This window comes from Bos javanicus, chromosome 7 (assembly GCF_032452875.1).
Source record: "Bos javanicus breed banteng chromosome 7, ARS-OSU_banteng_1.0, whole genome shotgun sequence".
In the NCBI taxonomy this organism is placed as follows: domain Eukaryota; kingdom Metazoa; phylum Chordata; class Mammalia; order Artiodactyla; family Bovidae; genus Bos; species Bos javanicus.
Genome location: NC_083874.1, coordinates 17,848,024 through 17,864,025, shown reverse-complemented (window position 1 = coordinate 17,864,025; position 16,002 = coordinate 17,848,024). Strand labels below are relative to the sequence as shown.

The 16,002-nt window shown below is 45.7% G+C and overlaps 1 protein-coding gene and 1 long non-coding RNA gene across 6 annotated transcripts in view; one reads left to right on the top strand and one right to left on the bottom strand.

The window, feature by feature from the left end:
* Nucleotides 1–16,002, bottom strand: part of MLLT1 (MLLT1 super elongation complex subunit) — a 69,457-nt gene that overhangs the window by 37,876 nt on the left and 15,579 nt on the right. For both annotated transcript variants that reach the window (XM_061422477.1, XM_061422478.1), the window contains exon 3: nucleotides 15,315–15,397. In XM_061422477.1, the coding sequence (XP_061278461.1) occupies nucleotides 15,315–15,397 (83 nt within the window). The remainder of the gene's footprint in view (nucleotides 1–15,314; nucleotides 15,398–16,002) is intronic.
* The window catches only part of LOC133250811 (uncharacterized), a 31,325-nt gene that overhangs the window by 15,079 nt on the left and 244 nt on the right, over nucleotides 1–16,002 (top strand). The window contains exons 1-2 of one of the 4 annotated variants that reach the window (XR_009737427.1): nucleotides 13,230–14,853; nucleotides 14,937–15,004. The exons of 2 other annotated variants lie outside the window; for them this stretch is intronic. This is a non-coding gene — a long non-coding RNA (uncharacterized LOC133250811). Of the gene's footprint in view, nucleotides 1–13,229; nucleotides 14,854–14,922; nucleotides 15,005–16,002 lie in introns of those variants that run through there. One more of the 4 variants, XR_009737426.1, reaches the window with a different exon arrangement.

Here is a 16,002-nt window from a genome sequence, read left to right as displayed (position 1 = left end):
ACTGTTGCTTCCTGACCTGCATACAGATTTCTCAAGAGGCAGGTCAGGTGGTCTGGTATTCCCCTCTCTTTCAGAATTTTCCACAGCTTATTGTGATCCACACAGTCAAAGGCTTTGGCATAGTCAATAAAGCAGAAATAGATGTTTTTCTGGAACTCTCTTGCTTTTTCCATGATCCAGCGGATGTTGGCAATTTGATCTCTGGTTCCTCTGCCTTTTCTAAAACCAGCTTGCACATCTGGAAGTTCATGGTTCACGTATTGCTGAAGCCTGGCTTGGAGAATTTTGAGCATTACTTTACTAGCATGTGAGATGAATGCCATTGTGCGGTAGTTTGAGCATTCTTTGGCATTACCTTTCTTTGGGATTAGAATGAAAACTGACCTTTTCCAGTCCTGTGGCCACTGCTGAGTTTTCCAAATTTGCTGGCATATTAAGTGCAGCACTTTCACAGCATCATTTTTCAGGATTTGAAATAGCTCAACTGGAATTCCATCACCTCCACTAGCTTTGTTCATAGTGATGCTTTCTAAGGCCCACTTGACTTCACATTAATCATCAGAGAAATGCAAATTAAAACCACAATGAGAGACTTTCCTGGTGGTCCAGTGGTTAAGATTCCACCTTCCAACGCAGGGGACACAGGTTAGATCTCTGGTTGGCAAACTAAGATCCCACATGCCATGGAGCACCTAAGCTCACATGCCACAACTAGAGAAACCCTCACACTGCAACTAGAGAAGCCTGTGTACCAAAACTAGAGAAAGCCTGCGTGCCGCAACAAAGACCCAGGCCAGCCAAAAAAAAAAAAAAACAGCCCTGCAATGAGACAGCACCTCACACCTGTCAGAATGGATATCATCAAAAAGAACACAAATAATGAATGCTGGTGACTATGTGGATAAAAGGGATCCCTTGTACACTGTTGGTGGGACTGTAAATTGGTACAACCACTGTGGAAAATAGTATGGCGGTTTCTCAAAAAACTAAAAACAGAACTACTATATGATCCAACAATTCTACTCCTGGATATATATTAAAAAAAAAAAAAAAACAATTCAAAGAGATACATGTACCCCAATGTTCACAGCAGCATTATTTTCAATTGCCAAGGTGTGGAAGCAACCATCAACAAATGGAGGGATAAAGAAGATGTGGCATATACAGAGGCATACTCAGATATACACACTTACACACACATACAAACATACATATACCAGGGCCTACTACTCAACCATAAAAATGAACAAAACTTTGCCATTTGCAACAATACAGATGGACTTGGGCGACATTATGCTAAGTGAAATAAGTCAGACAGAGAAAGACAAACACTGTATGGTATCACTCGTATGTGGAATCTGAAAAATAAACCAGTAAATACAGCAAAAAGCAAACAGACTCAGAGATATAGAGAACAAACTAGTGGTTACCAGTGAGGAGAGTAAAGAGAGGAGGGGCAGGATAGGGATGGGAGTTAAAGAGGCGCACACCACTGCTAGGAAGAGAGATGACACAAGACAGGGAATACAGGCAACATTTTACAATAGCTGCAAATGCAGTGTAACCTTTACAAACTGCAAATCATTAGGCTGTACACTTGTAACTTATACAACATTGTCTTTTAGCTACACTTCAATTAAAAAAATTTTAGAAAAATATTACAAAGCTATGGTAATTGAAACAGTGTAGAGCTGGGCATAAAGACAGATATACAGACCAATGGAATAGACCAGAAAGCCCAGAAATAAACTCTCATATATGTGGTAAAATGATTTTCAACAAGGGCATCAAGACTATTCAATAGGAAAAGGACAAGTCTTCTTAATGACTGGTGCTGGGAAAACTGGATATCCACATTCAAAAGAATGAAGTGCAGTGGGGTAGGATGGAGGCTCGAGAGGGAGGCGGGGTATGGGTATCTTTATGGCTGATTCCCGCTGGTGTATGGCAGAAATGAACACAACATTGTAAAGTAATTATACGCCCATTAAAAAAAAAAAAAGAAGAAGTTCAACCTTTACCTAAAACCATATCCAAAAATTAACCCAAAATGGACCAAATATCTAAATGTAACAGGCAAAGCTATAAAATTCTTAGATGAAAACACAGGGCAAAAGTTTCACAATATTGGATTTGATACGATTTCCTTCCACATGGTTCTAAAGAAATCACTATGGTTTTTCCAGTAGTCAAGTATGGATGTGAAAGCTGGACCATAAAGAAGCTGAGCACTAAAGAATTGATGCTTTTGAACTGTGGTGTTAGAGAAGACTCTTGAGAGTCCCTTGGACTGCAAGGAGATCAAACCAGTCAATCCTAAAGGAAATCAATCCTGAATATTCATTGGAAGGACTGATGCTGAAGCTGAAGCTCCAATACTTTGGCCACTGATGCAAAGAACTGACTCATCAGAAAAGACTCTGATGCTGGGAAAGACTGAAGGCAGGAGAAGGGGAGGACAGAGGATAAGATGGTTGTATGGCACTATCGACTCAATGGACATGAGTTTGAGCAAGCTCCAGGAGATGGTGAAGGACAGGGAAGCCTCGAGCGCTGCAGTCCATGGGGTCACAAAAAGTAGGACACAACTGAGCAACTGAACAACAACAAATGATATCTTGGATATGACACCAAAGGTACAGGCAAAAAAAGGAAAAATAGACAAAGTGGACTTCGTAAAAATTAAAACCTTTTTATGCAAAGTGCATGACCAACAGAGTGAAAAGGTAATCCACAGAATGGAAAAAAATACTTACAAATCATATATACCCTAGACATACGGAGAACGCCTAAAAGTCAACAACAACAACAAAACAAACAAGGACTTCCCTGATGGTCCAGTGGTTAAGACTTCACACTCCCAATGCAGGAGGCACAAGTTCAGTCCCTCGTCAGGGAACTAAGATCCCACACGCCATGTGGGGCAGCCAGGAAAAAAAAAAAACAAAAACACTCCAATTCAAAAATAGGCAAACAGCTCAAATAGATATTTTTCCAAAGAAGATATACAGATGCCCAATAAGCAGATGGAAAGATGCTCAACATCACTAATCATCAGAGAAAGTAAGTCAGAACCACAATGAGGGAACTCCCTGGCAGTCCAGCAGCTAGGGCTCAGTGCTTTCACTGCAGAGGGTCCAGATTTGATCCCTGGTCAGGGAACTAAGATCCTACAAGGTGCATGGCATGGTCTATAACAAGAACCCACAGTGAGATACCACCTCACACTTATTACTAGGGATACTATCAGAAAAAGAGAGAAAGCAACAAGTGTTGACAAGAATGTGGAGAAACTGGACCCCTTGTGCACTGTTGATAAAATGTAAAACGGTGCAGCTGCTATGGAAACAGCATGGTGGTTCCCCCAAAAATTAAAAGAGATTTACTACATAATCCGGCAATTCCACTTCTGGGTGTGCACCCAAAAGAACCGAAAGCCCACAACACGGTAAATCAACTATACTTCAATTAAAAAGTTAAATTAGAACTTTGAAAAAGAATTGAAAGCAGGGTGTCACAGAGATATTTGTATACTTGTGTTCACAACAGCGTTATTCTCAGCAGCTAAAACATGGAAGCAACCCAAATGTCCAAGATAGATGAGTGGATATGCAAGATGTGCTCCGCCCATACAATGGAATATTGTTCAGCACTAAAAAGGAATGCAACACTGGCACACACCATAGTGCGGATGAACCATGAAGTAAGCCAAATACAAAGGCACAGATTGTTACAATTCCACTTACATGAGGGACCTATGGTAGGCACATTCATAGGGGCAGAAAGTAGAATACGGGTAACCAGGGACTGGGGTAGAAGTTATTATTTAATTGGCAGTTTTATTTCGGATGATTAGAAAGCTCTGGAAACAGCCATAGTGGCTGCAAACCATTGTGCTTTTTTTTTTTTTTTTTTACTTTTTTGGATGAATTTTTTATTGTGATAAAATATACATAAAACAACATTTTAAACATTTTCAGGTGTACAATTCGGTGGCATGTAGTATATTCATGATGTTGTGCAACCATCATCACTATCCATTTCCAGAGAGTTCTCATCATCTCAAACAAAAACTGTGTACCCATTAAAAAATAATTCCCTGGATAAAGAAAATGTGGTACCTATCTATAATGGAATATTACTCAGCCATAAAAAAGAATGAAATAATATCATTTGCAGCAACATGAATGAACCTAGAGAGTGGCACGCTAAATGAAGTAAGTCAGATAGAGAAAGAAATATCATATGACATCTCTTATACATGGAATCTAAAAAGAGACAATAAAAATGAACTTACAAAACAGAGACTCACAGACTTAGAGAATGAACTTATGGTTGTGGGGGAAGGGAGGGATAGTTAGGGAGTTTGGGATGGACATGTACACACTGCTATATTTAAAATGGATAACCAACAAGGATCTCCTGTATAGCACATGGAATTCTGCTCAATGTTATATGGCAGCCTGGATGGCAGGGGAGTTGGGGGAGAATGTACATGTATGTCTGAGGCACTTTGCTACTCACCTGAAACTATCACAACAAATGTTAATTGGCTACACTCCAACACAAAATTAAACAATAATAATAATTCCCCAGGTCCCTAGTAACCACTATTCTGCTTTCTGTCTCTGTGAATTCGCCTATTCTAGAAACTTTACACAAGTGGAATAACATAGTATTTGTCCTTTTGTGTCTGGGGTACTTCACATCATGCACATTCTTAATGACACTGAATTACATTTAAAATGGCTTCAATGATAAATATTATGTTACAGATGGACTTCCCTGGTAGCTCAGCTTGGTAAAGAATCCGCCTGCAATGTGGTAGACACTGGTTTGATTCGTGGGTTGGGAAGATCTCCTGGAGAAGTGATACGCTACTCACTCCAGTATTCTTGGGCTTCCCTGGTGGCTCAGATGGTAAAGAATCCACCTGCAATGCAGGAGACCTGGGTTCAATCCCTGGGTTGGGAAGATCCCCTGGAGGAGGGCAAGGCAACCCACTCCAGTATTCTTCCCTGGAGAATCTCCATGGACAGAGGAGCCTGGCGGGCTACAGTCCATGGGGTCGCAAAGAGTCAGACACGACTGAGCGACTAAGCAGCAGCAGCATGTTACAGATAAACATTCTATTACAAACACAAATGACAAAATCAAACCAAACTGCATCCAAATCAACAACTTCTGTTTTTTGCAGGACACTAAGAGATTAAGTGATTGAGAAGACATGCCATAGACCAAGAAAATATCTGTAAAATCAAAGTCTGACAAAGGAGTGATATCCAGAAATATAGAGAACTCTTACAAACTCAATAATAACGAAGGAGACATCCCAAATTTTAGAAAATGGTCAGACACTTTGAACAGACACCTCCTCAAAGAAGTTAAAGGCAAATAAACATATGAAAATATGCTCAATGCCATAAGTCATAAGGGAAAAGTCCAGAACCAGATGGTTTCACCATTAAACACTACCAAACATTCAAAGAATTAAGACCAATTCTACTCAAACTCTTCCAAAAATAGAAGAGGAAGGAATACTTCCTAACACATTCTGTGAAGCCAGTATTACCCTCACACCAAAGCCAGACAAAAATACCGTAAGAAAACTACAGATCAATATTCCTTGTGACTATAAAATTGTCAAAATAACGGCACACCAAATCCAACAGCACATTAAAAAAAGTATACATATAATTAAGTGGAAATGTATCCCAGGAATGATACTCAATGTAATACACCACAGTACGAAAATAAAGGGGGAAAATTCACATGATTATCTCAACAGAGGTAGGAAAAAGTGCTTGAAAAAACGTTATGCCCTTTCATGAAAACACTCAGTAAACTGGGAATAAAAAGGAACTTTCTTAATCTGATAAAGGGCATTTATGAAAAATCCACTGCTAACATGCTGCTGCTGCTAAGTCGCTTCAATCATGTCCGACTCTGTGAGCCCAACAGGCTCCCCCGTCCCTGGGATTCTCTAGGCAAGAACACTGGAGTGGGTTGCCATTTCCTTCTCCAATGCATGAAAGTGAAAAGTGAAAGTGAAGTCGCTCAGTCGTGTCCGACTCCTAGCGACCCCATGGACTGCAGCCCACCAGGCTCCTCCGTCCATGGGATTCTCCAGGCAAGAGTACTGGAGTGGGGTGCCATTGCCTTCTCCACTGCTAACATAATACTTGATTAAAAAAAAAAAAAAAGACTGAATATTTTCCCTCTAAGTCAGGAACAAAAAAAGAAAGACCATGTTTGACATTACTATTCAACACTGTACTTAAGTCCTGGCCAGAGCAATGAGGCAAGAAAAAGAAAAAAGGTGTTCAAATAGTAAAAGGTATTCTGCAATGCTAGAAAGCAAAGAACTAAGGAGCCTCCTGATGAGATTGGGAGAATGAAAAAGCTGGCTTAAAACTCAACATTCAAAAAACTAAAATCCTGGCATCCGGTCCCATCACTTCACGGCAAATATAAGGGGAAAAACTGAAAACAGTGACAGATTTTCTTCCCTTGAACTCCAAAATCACTGCAGATGGTGACTGTAGCCATGAAATTAAAAGATGCTTGCTCCTTGGAAGGAAAGCTATGACAAACCTAGACAGCACATTAAAAAGCAGAGACATCACTTTGCTGACAAAAGTTCCCATAGTCAAAGGTATGGGTTTTCTAGTAGTCATCTACGGATGTGAAAGTTGGACCATAAAGAAGGCTGAGTGCCAAAGAATTGATGTTTTCAAATGGAGGTGCTGAAGAAGACTCCTGAGAATCCCTTGGAAAGCAAGGAGAGCAAACCAGTCAATCCTAAAAGAAATCAACCCTGAATATTCATTGGAAGGACTGACACTAAAGCTAAAGCTCCAATACTTCGACCACCTGATGGGAAGAGAGACACACCAGAAAAGACCCTGATGCTGGCAAAGACCGAAGGCAAAAGAGGGCAGCAGAAGATGAGATGGTTAGACAGGATCACCGACTCAATGACATGAATCTGAGCAAACTCAGAGACAGTGAAGGACAGGGAAGCCTGGCATGCTGCAGTCCACGGGGTCACAAAGAGTTGGGCAAGACTTAGTGACTGAACAGATCCAAATTGACAGGAAAAAAGTGAAACTACCTCCATTTGTAAATGATATCCTTTACGCAGAATATCCCAAAGAAGCCACAAAAAATTGCTAAAGATAATAAACAGATTCAGTGAAGTTGCAGAGGACAAGATCAACATTCACACAAATCAGCTATGTTTCTATATACCAGCAATGAACATTCCAGAAGGAAATTAAGGAAACAATTCCATTTTACAATAGCATACAACAGACTAAAATATCTAGGAAAAAATGTAACCGAGGAAGTAAAATACTTGTACACGAAAACTACAAAACATTTTGGAAAAGAAATTAAAGAAGACCTGTAAATGAAAAGACATCCCCTATCCATGGACTGGAAGACTTTAATATTGTTAAGATGGCAATGTCTCCAAAGTGTTTACAGATTCAATGCGATCCCTGTCAAAATTTCAGTGGTCTCTTCTGCAAAAATGGAAAAGTCCAATGTCAGATCCATACATAATGCCAAGAGGCCCACAACAACCAAAATCATATTAAAAAACAAACAAAAACCCCAACCAAGTTGGAAGACCCACATAGTCTGATTTCAAAACTTCTGACATAACTGTAGTAATCAAACAGTATGGTACTGGTATAAAAGTGAAAGTGAAAGTCACTCAGTCATGTCCGACTCTATGAGGCCCCATGGACTATTCAGTCCAAGGAATTCTCCAGGCCAGAATACTGCAGTGGGTAGCCTTTCCCTTCCCCAGGGGGTCTGCCCACCCCAAGAATCAGACCCAGGTCTCCTGCACTGCAGGTGGCCTCTTTACGAGCTGAGCCACAAGGGAAGCCCTGGTCTAAGGACAAACATTAAAGACCAATGGAACAGAACTGAGTCCAGAGAGAAAGCACAAACCAACTGATTTCCAACAACGATGCTACAGTTACTCCATGGTGGGGGGAGAACAGTCTCTTCAACAAATGGTGCTCAGAAAACTGAAAGAACATATGGAAAAGAATGAAGCTACACCCTACTCATCCCACACACAAAAATTAACTCAAAATGTGTCGTCCCCAGCCACTGTTGAACAAGCCACACTTCGCCGTCCTATGCACTTCTCACACCAAATAAGCGTCCTTCTCTCGGCGTCCTGGTGCCGTCTTTCCCTCCTTTCTGTGCCCCTGCTATCTGAAATGGCCCAGGCACAGTGCTAAAGTACTGTCCAGGGTTCCCAATCCCAGGAGAGCTGTGAGGCGTCTTCCAGAGAAAATGTCTGCCAGACAAGCTTAGTGCCAGCAGGAATAATGCTGCTGTGAGTCCACTGTTAACAGTCAACAATGTGAATAAGGAGCCTTCAAACAGAAGTGCCCAGAAAACACGGCTATGTGTCCCTCTGCTGACAAAACTGTGACAAGAGGCTCACAGGAACTTAACCTCTAGGCCCCTTGCAGCAAAGGTTCAGTTTTCACTAACTCAGTGTTCCTGCTAACTTTATGTAACTATTTTGAGGAAGGAGAATTGACTGTATATATGTGGGTGGGGGGAGTCGAGTCTAAACAATGGAATATTCAGTTCAGTTCAGTCGCTCAGTCGTGTCCGACCCTTTGTGACCCCATGAATCACAGCACGCCAGGCCTCCCTGTCCATCACCAACTCCCGGAGTTCACCCAGACTCACGTCCATCGAGTCAGTGATGCCATCCAGCCATCTCATCCTCTGTCGTCCCCTTCTCCTCCTGCCCCCAATCCCTCCCAGCATCAGAGTCTTTTCCAGTGAGTCAACTCTTCGCATGAGGTGGCCAAAGTACTGGAGTTTCAGCTTTAGCATCACATTCCTTCCAAAGAAATCCCAGGGCTGATCTCCTTCAGAATGGACTGGTTGGATCTCCTTGCAGTCCAAGGGACTCTCAAGAGTCTTCTCCAACACCACAGTTCAAAAGCATCAATTCTTCAGCACTCAGCCTTCTTCACAGTCCAACTCTCACATCCATACATGACCACAGGAAAAACCATAGCCTTGACTAGACGGACCTATGTTGGCAAAGTAATGTCTCTGCTTTTGAATATGCTATCTAGGTTAGTCATAACTTTCCTTCCAAGGAGTAAGCATCTTTTAATTTCATGGCTGCAGTCACTATCTTCAGTGATTTTGGAGCCCCCAAAAATAAAGTCTGACACTGTTTCCACTGTTTCCCCATCTATTTCCCATGAAGTGATGGGACCGGATGCCATGATCTTCGTTTTCTGAATGTTGAGCTTTAAGCCAACTTTTTCACTCTCCACTTTCACTTTCATCAAGAGGCTTTTTAGTTCCTCTTCACTTTCTGCCATAAGGGTGGTGTCATCTGCATATCTGAGGTTATTGATATTTCTCCCGGCAATCTTGATTCCAGCTTGTGTTTCTTCCAGCCCAGCGTTTCTCATCATGTACTCTGCATAGAAGTTAAATAAGCAGGGTGACAATATACAGCCTTGACGTACTCCTTTTCCTGTTTGGAACCAGTCTGTTGTTCCATGTCCAGTTCTAACTGTTGCTTCCTGACCTGCGTACAGATTTCTCAAGAGGCAGGTCAGGTGGTCTGGTATTCCCATCTCTTTCAGAATTTTCCACAGCTTATTGTGATCCACATAGTCAAAGGCTTTGGCATAGTCAATAAAGCAGAAATAGATGTTTTTCTGGAACTCTCTTGCTTTTTCCATGATCCAGCGGATGTTGGCAATTTGATCTCTAGTTTCTCTGCCTTTTCTAAAACCAGCTTGAACATCAGGAAGTTCATGGTTCACGTATTGCTGAAGCCTGGCTTGGAGAATTTTGAGCATTACTTTACTAGCATGTGAGATGAGTGCAATTGTGCGGGCAGGAATCCCTCAGAAGAAATGGAGTAGCCATCATGGTCAACAAAAGAGTTCAAAATGCAGTACTTGGATGCAATCTCAAAAACAACAGAATGATCTCTGTTTATTTCCAAGGCAAACCATTCAATATCACGGTAATCCAAGTCTATGCCCCAACCAGTAACGCTGAAGAAGCTGAAGTTGAACGGTTCTATGAAGACCTACAGGACCTTTTAGAACTAACACCCCAAAAAGATGTCCTTTTCATTATAGGGGACTGGAATGCAAAAGTAGGAAGTCAAGAAACACCTGGAGTAACAGGCAAATTTGGCCTTGGAATACGGAATGAAGCAGGGCAAAGACTAATAGAGTTTTGCCAAGAAAATGCACTGGTCATAGCAAACACCCTTTTCCAACAACACAAGAGAAGACTCTACACGTGGACATCACCAGATGGTCAACACCAAAATCAGATTGATTATATTCTTTGCAGCCAAAGATGGAGAAGCTCTATACAGTCAACAAAAACAAGACCAGGAGCTGACTGTGGCTCAGATCATGAGCTCCTTATTACCAAATTCAGACTGAAATTGAAGAAAGTAGGACAAACCACTAGACCATTCAGGTATGACCTAAATCAAATCCCTTATGATTATACAGTGGAAGTGAGAAATAGATTTAAGGGCCTAGATCTGATAGATAGAGTGCCTGATGAACTATGGAATGAGGTTCGTGACATTGTACAGGAGACAGGGATCAAGACCATCCCCATGGAAAAGAAATGCAAAAAAGCAAAATGGCTGTCTGGGGAGGCCTTACAAATAGCTGTGAAAAAAAGAGAAGCAAAAAGCAAAGGAGAAAAGGAAAGATACAAGCATCTGAATGCAGAGTTCCAAAGAATAGCAAGAAGAGATAAGAAAGCCTTCCTCAGTGATCAATGCAAAGAAATAGAGGAAAACAACAGAATGGGAAAGACTAGAGATCTCTTCAAGAAAATTAGAGCTACCAAGGGGACATTTCATGCAAAGATGGGCTCGATAAAGGACAGAAATGGTATGGACCTAACAGAAGCAGAAGATATTAAGAAGAGGTGGCAAGAATACACAGAAGAACTGTACAAAAAAGATCTTCACGACCCCGATAATCACAATGGTGTGATCACTGACCTAGAGCCAGACATCCTGGAATGTGAAGTCAAGTGGGCCTTAGAAAGCATCTCTACGAACAAAGCTAGTGGAGGTGATGGAATTCCAGTTGAGCTATTTCAAATCCTGAAAGATGATGCTGTGAAAGTGTTGCACTCAATATGGCAGCAAATTTGGAAAACTCAGCACTGGCCACAGCACTGGAAAAGGTCAGTTTTCATTCCAATCCCAAAGAAAGGCAATGCCAAAGAATGCTCAAACAATGGAATATTATTCAGCCATAAAAAGCAATGAAGCATGGACACACAGGACAACTTGGTGAACCCTGAGAACACGAAGCTCAGTGAAAGAAGCCACACACAAAAGGCTGCGTGTTGTGTGATTCCTTTTGTGTGAAATGTCCACAACAGGCAAATCCATAGACACAAAGCAGATCAGAGGCTGCCGGAAGATGAGAGTGGGGATGGGGAGACAAAACATTTGACATTAGAGAGGCTGCATAGCATTACAAATGCACTAAATACTGCTGAATTATACACTTTAAAATGCTTAACTGCACAGGACGTGAATTTCACCTCAGTAAAAATTTTATTTTACAACTGTCATATCATAGGAAAACATTTGGCCTTTGACCCCAGTTTCTGATCTTGGAAATTGCTCAGTTGTGTCTGATTCTTTGCGACCTCATGGACTATACAGCCCATGGAATTCTCTAGGCCAGAATACCAGAGTGGGTAGCCTTTCCTTTCTCCAGGGGATCTTCCCAACCCAGGGATCGAACCCAGGTCTCCCATATTTCAGGCAGATTCTTTACCTGATCTTGGGATCTCCTGAATGATGGGGTGACAGGAGCGTCCTGTGCTCTAACGAGGTAGCTCCAGGTGGGCCCCTAGGTGGCTTAGGATGGGGCTGGTCCCCAGAAGGACCAAGTTTTGATGAGAAGCTCATCCCCTGTCCCGACCTCCAAGCTCCAGGGCGGGGGAGGGTGGAGACTGAGTTAGTCACAATGGCCAGGGACTGACTCATGCCTTGTTAACAAAGCTTCCATAAAACCCCGAACCATGGGGTTCACAGCCCTCAGGGAGAGCAGGCCAGTGTGCAGGTGCAGGTGTCGGGGGGAAGGGCCTGGAAGTCCCTCCCCTACCCACACCAGGCCCCGCCGCTCTCCCAGCCGGCTGCTTCTGACCTGCATCCCACATACTAAACCCAAAACAGGAAGTAAAATGTCGATCAGAGTTCTGTGAGCTGTTTCACCAAACCCCAGAGCCTGAGGGGGCTGTGGGAAACCCTGATTTACAGCTGGTTCATCAGAAGCACCGGAGGCGCCGGCCACAGGGTACACTGTGGGGCTGAGCCCTGATCTGCGGGTCTGTGCTAATTTGATGGCTACTGGCAGAGAAAGCTAAGCTCCTGGACACCTGGACGGGGTCTGGAGAACCAGAACCAGAGGAGAGGTGCTGGGAAGGATACTGCATTTGGCATTAAAAGCAAGTGAATACTAACAGCTCAGCGATGCCCAGAAGAACTTTTAAGTCAGAAGAACCCAGCCCACCCCTCTTTTTTCCACCCGGGCTTTGGGGAAAGGAGTGGTTTATCTGTATAAGAACATCCTGCCAACAATTCAAACAGAACGCGGCCTCAGATAAGTGCTCGTGCCAAACACCACGGAACCCAGAATTCCACCGTCCACAGCAGGTGCCATGGCCAGGGGCAGATGCAGCCAGAATGCCTCAGGCTTACACAAGAAAATGTCCTGCGTCTGAGAGACAGCCCTTCCTGTTCTGGGTGCACATCCACCCCACTGCTCGGAGAGGCCACCCGTCACCTTCCTTCATCCCTGGGGCCTCGACTCCCGGGGCCTAAGGCCTTAGAGACTGCCTGCTCTGTTCATTCTGCATGCCCAGGCTGACCCTGCAGTGACATCAACGATGAAGCGCTCACTCCGTGCTGGGACCAGACCACATGCCCTCCCTTCCAGCTCTCCTAATCTTCCCAACAGCCCGAGAAGCAGACACGACTGAAATCTATCTTGCAGACAGAGAAACGGGTCCAGAGAAGTGGCTTGTCCACAGCTGCTCCTCACTGCTTAGCACAGCCACGATCAGCTCGCCTAACTGATGACTGAACGGTGAGCAGGGCTAAACTCTGATGGCAGCTCTTGCCTGCGTGGGTGGGGGCGGGGGGGGCGGTGGGAGAAGCGACTAGCAAGTCCTCCCCAGATGGCCCTGGATCACACACATCCCACATCTGCAGCAGCTGCTTCTGCCGTAAACCTGCCCTTGCTTTTCCACACCTGTCTGAGCTTTACCAATCTCCAAAGGGACCCACATTTAGACAACACTTGAAGAAGCAAGCAAACAGCAGAATTCAAGAACGGCCATCATCCTGGGTCACGTCCGTTTTGGGTACACATACATGAACACAAGCTCTGCTGGTCCAAGTGAGCCCCCACGATCAAGGTGCAGCCCAGCCCATGTGCCTGGGCGTCTAGGCACTCCCGCACGCAGGCTGGGGATGTGACCACCCTCTGAGGCCTGGCCAAGTACTCAGTAATAAGCATCACCCAGCAGAACGTGAGGTGAACCCAATGGGACCTGTGACCCGCACCCCAGTCCCTCCCCAGGTAGTCTCACAGTGCAGGGCTGCCCACTACAGCCCTGAGGGCAAAGCTGCCACCAGGGGCAAAGGATTCTAGTAATGGGACACAGGGCACAGGAGAGCACCCAGCACTCATCTCAAGAACGGGCTCATAGCTCCACACCAGCCCCACTGCCCAGCGCTGCAGATACGGAGGTCCATGCACATCGCTTTCTCCAGATGCACTTGCTCTATCTCCCCAGCCACCCAGAAGGGCTCCAATCAGCATTTCATTTGCACAGCCTCCCCGCAGGGCAGGAAGGCTGGAAACATACCTGCCAGGGACTGACCCCAGCCCTGGCCCTCCTCCACACTCCCCAAGCAGCAGGAGGCCGCCTGGGGTCTGGCTCCCTAAGCCACAGGGCGCCAACACCCCCAGGGGCACAGTGCCCCTCCTGTGCCTGTGCAGACAGGTTGGACTCTCCTCTCATCAGCGGCGTCACCTTGACGCCCAGAAAATCAGGGTGACCTGCAGCCCCACCATCAAATCCCACATCCACTGAAATGTTCCTCGGTGCCCCCGAGCTCTGCCCCTGACACCAGGGATTCTCAGAAGAAGCGACTTGTCAAGTGAGCGGTGGCACTCATGGGCCCCCCAGGATGTCGTCCCCCCTGAAAGGTGGCAGAGCTGCCCACAGCCAGTCCAGCTGCATGCATGGAGAAGCACCCAGCCAGCAGGCATTCAGAGTCAGGTAAAGTGCCGGCTGGCCACACCTGCGAGAAGCAACAGAGGCTTGCTGCCAGACAGACAATGGTTAAATGCTGGGTATTGGGCTTCAGGAAAAAAGCTCTGGTCTGAACTGTGTCCCCAGTTTCTGAGCTGCCTCCCACCCACCATGTGATGGTGCTGGGAGGGGCCTGGGTCACGAGGATGGAGCCCGCGGAAGGGGACTGGTGCTTCCACAGACTGCTTGTGCTTCCCCACGGGAGAGCACAGCAAGAGGAGTCTGTGACCTGGAGCACGGCCCTCCCCTGGCCATGCCGGCGCCTAGGCCAGGACCTCCAAGCGCCGGAACGCTAAGCAAACAACTTATGGTGTTTCTGAGCCGCCCTGTCTGTGGTATTGTGTTATCACAGCCTGAACACTCTGAGATGATTTCTATTTTTTTCCACTGTAAGCACATAGAGATGAATACTAGAGAGAACACCCTCCTGTGATCCTACCACCCGGATTACCTTTACCATCTTTCGTACGTATGATCCCTTTTTTCTATAAATACCATTCACAACTTGCTTTTCTCACTCAACAATTCTAAAAGCTCTCTCCCCCAAGGCCATCAACGGTTCTGGTTCAGAAGATGCACAAGGGCCTCCAACCAACAGCCTATGCTGAACATCCAGGTACCTTCCAGATCTTCCCCTCTCCTCCCACGGTGACAGTCCAAGGCCTCTGGCCCCACTCCAGCATGTGATAGCTGAGCCAGGGACCCTGCCACTTCTAGCATGACTGACGGGGCCATGGCTTGCTGCTCCCCAACTTGCCAGCTCCCCAGTTGACCGCCATGAAGAGACGGATGCGACACTCCACCCACGGGCGCCTAACATGGAGTCTCTGTTACATGTGTCACCATCTACCCTGCCACGCATGCACTGCTGGTCCCCTCACCTCATGTGAGCTGTGCGTCCTCCCCACCACTCCCCAGGACCCTACCTTGTTCTTGAAGTACACCTCGATGGGCATGATGAAGCCAGCATACCCCGACTCCTCCACCTTGTAGGGGGGCTCCTTGCACACTGAAAAGAAACAGATGATGTGCCATCAGCACCCAGCAGCAGGAAGCACACGCATTCTGCCTCCTCTCTGGGCTCAGTGGGTTCTGCAGGAGGCCGGCTCCCCAGGAGCAGAGATCCCAGGCCTGGTCCACATCAGAGGGGTCCCAGGGGAGAGAAGAAGCAGAATAGGAGAAAGGGGACCCCCACCACCCTGGGGTGGGAGAGTGTGTGGGAAGGGGCCAGAGACCAGCTGAGGCAGAGTAGCTGGCACTGGCCACTGGGCGCATGGGTTCAACCAACTGAGAGCAGCAAGTGAGGCCTGGGCGAGATGCCAGGCCTGGGGAGCCCTGGTCTCCCTGCAGGGCAGGGTCTCTGCTGTGCCCACCTCCTGCCATCACCCATGTGAGCACATGACTTGGGGCCCTGCTCGGGGCCAGGGACATGGACACTAGATGGAGGTGACCTGGTCTAAGATGGAGCTTGCTGCCTGGGTTCCACTGCAGCACCTAAGCACAGCATCCCTAGGACCACAGCATCCCCAGGGAAGAGGGAGGGAGAAAGAGAGAGAACCCAAGAAGAACACAGAACAGAGGTAAAACAATCTCCCACAGTCCCACTCTCCAGGA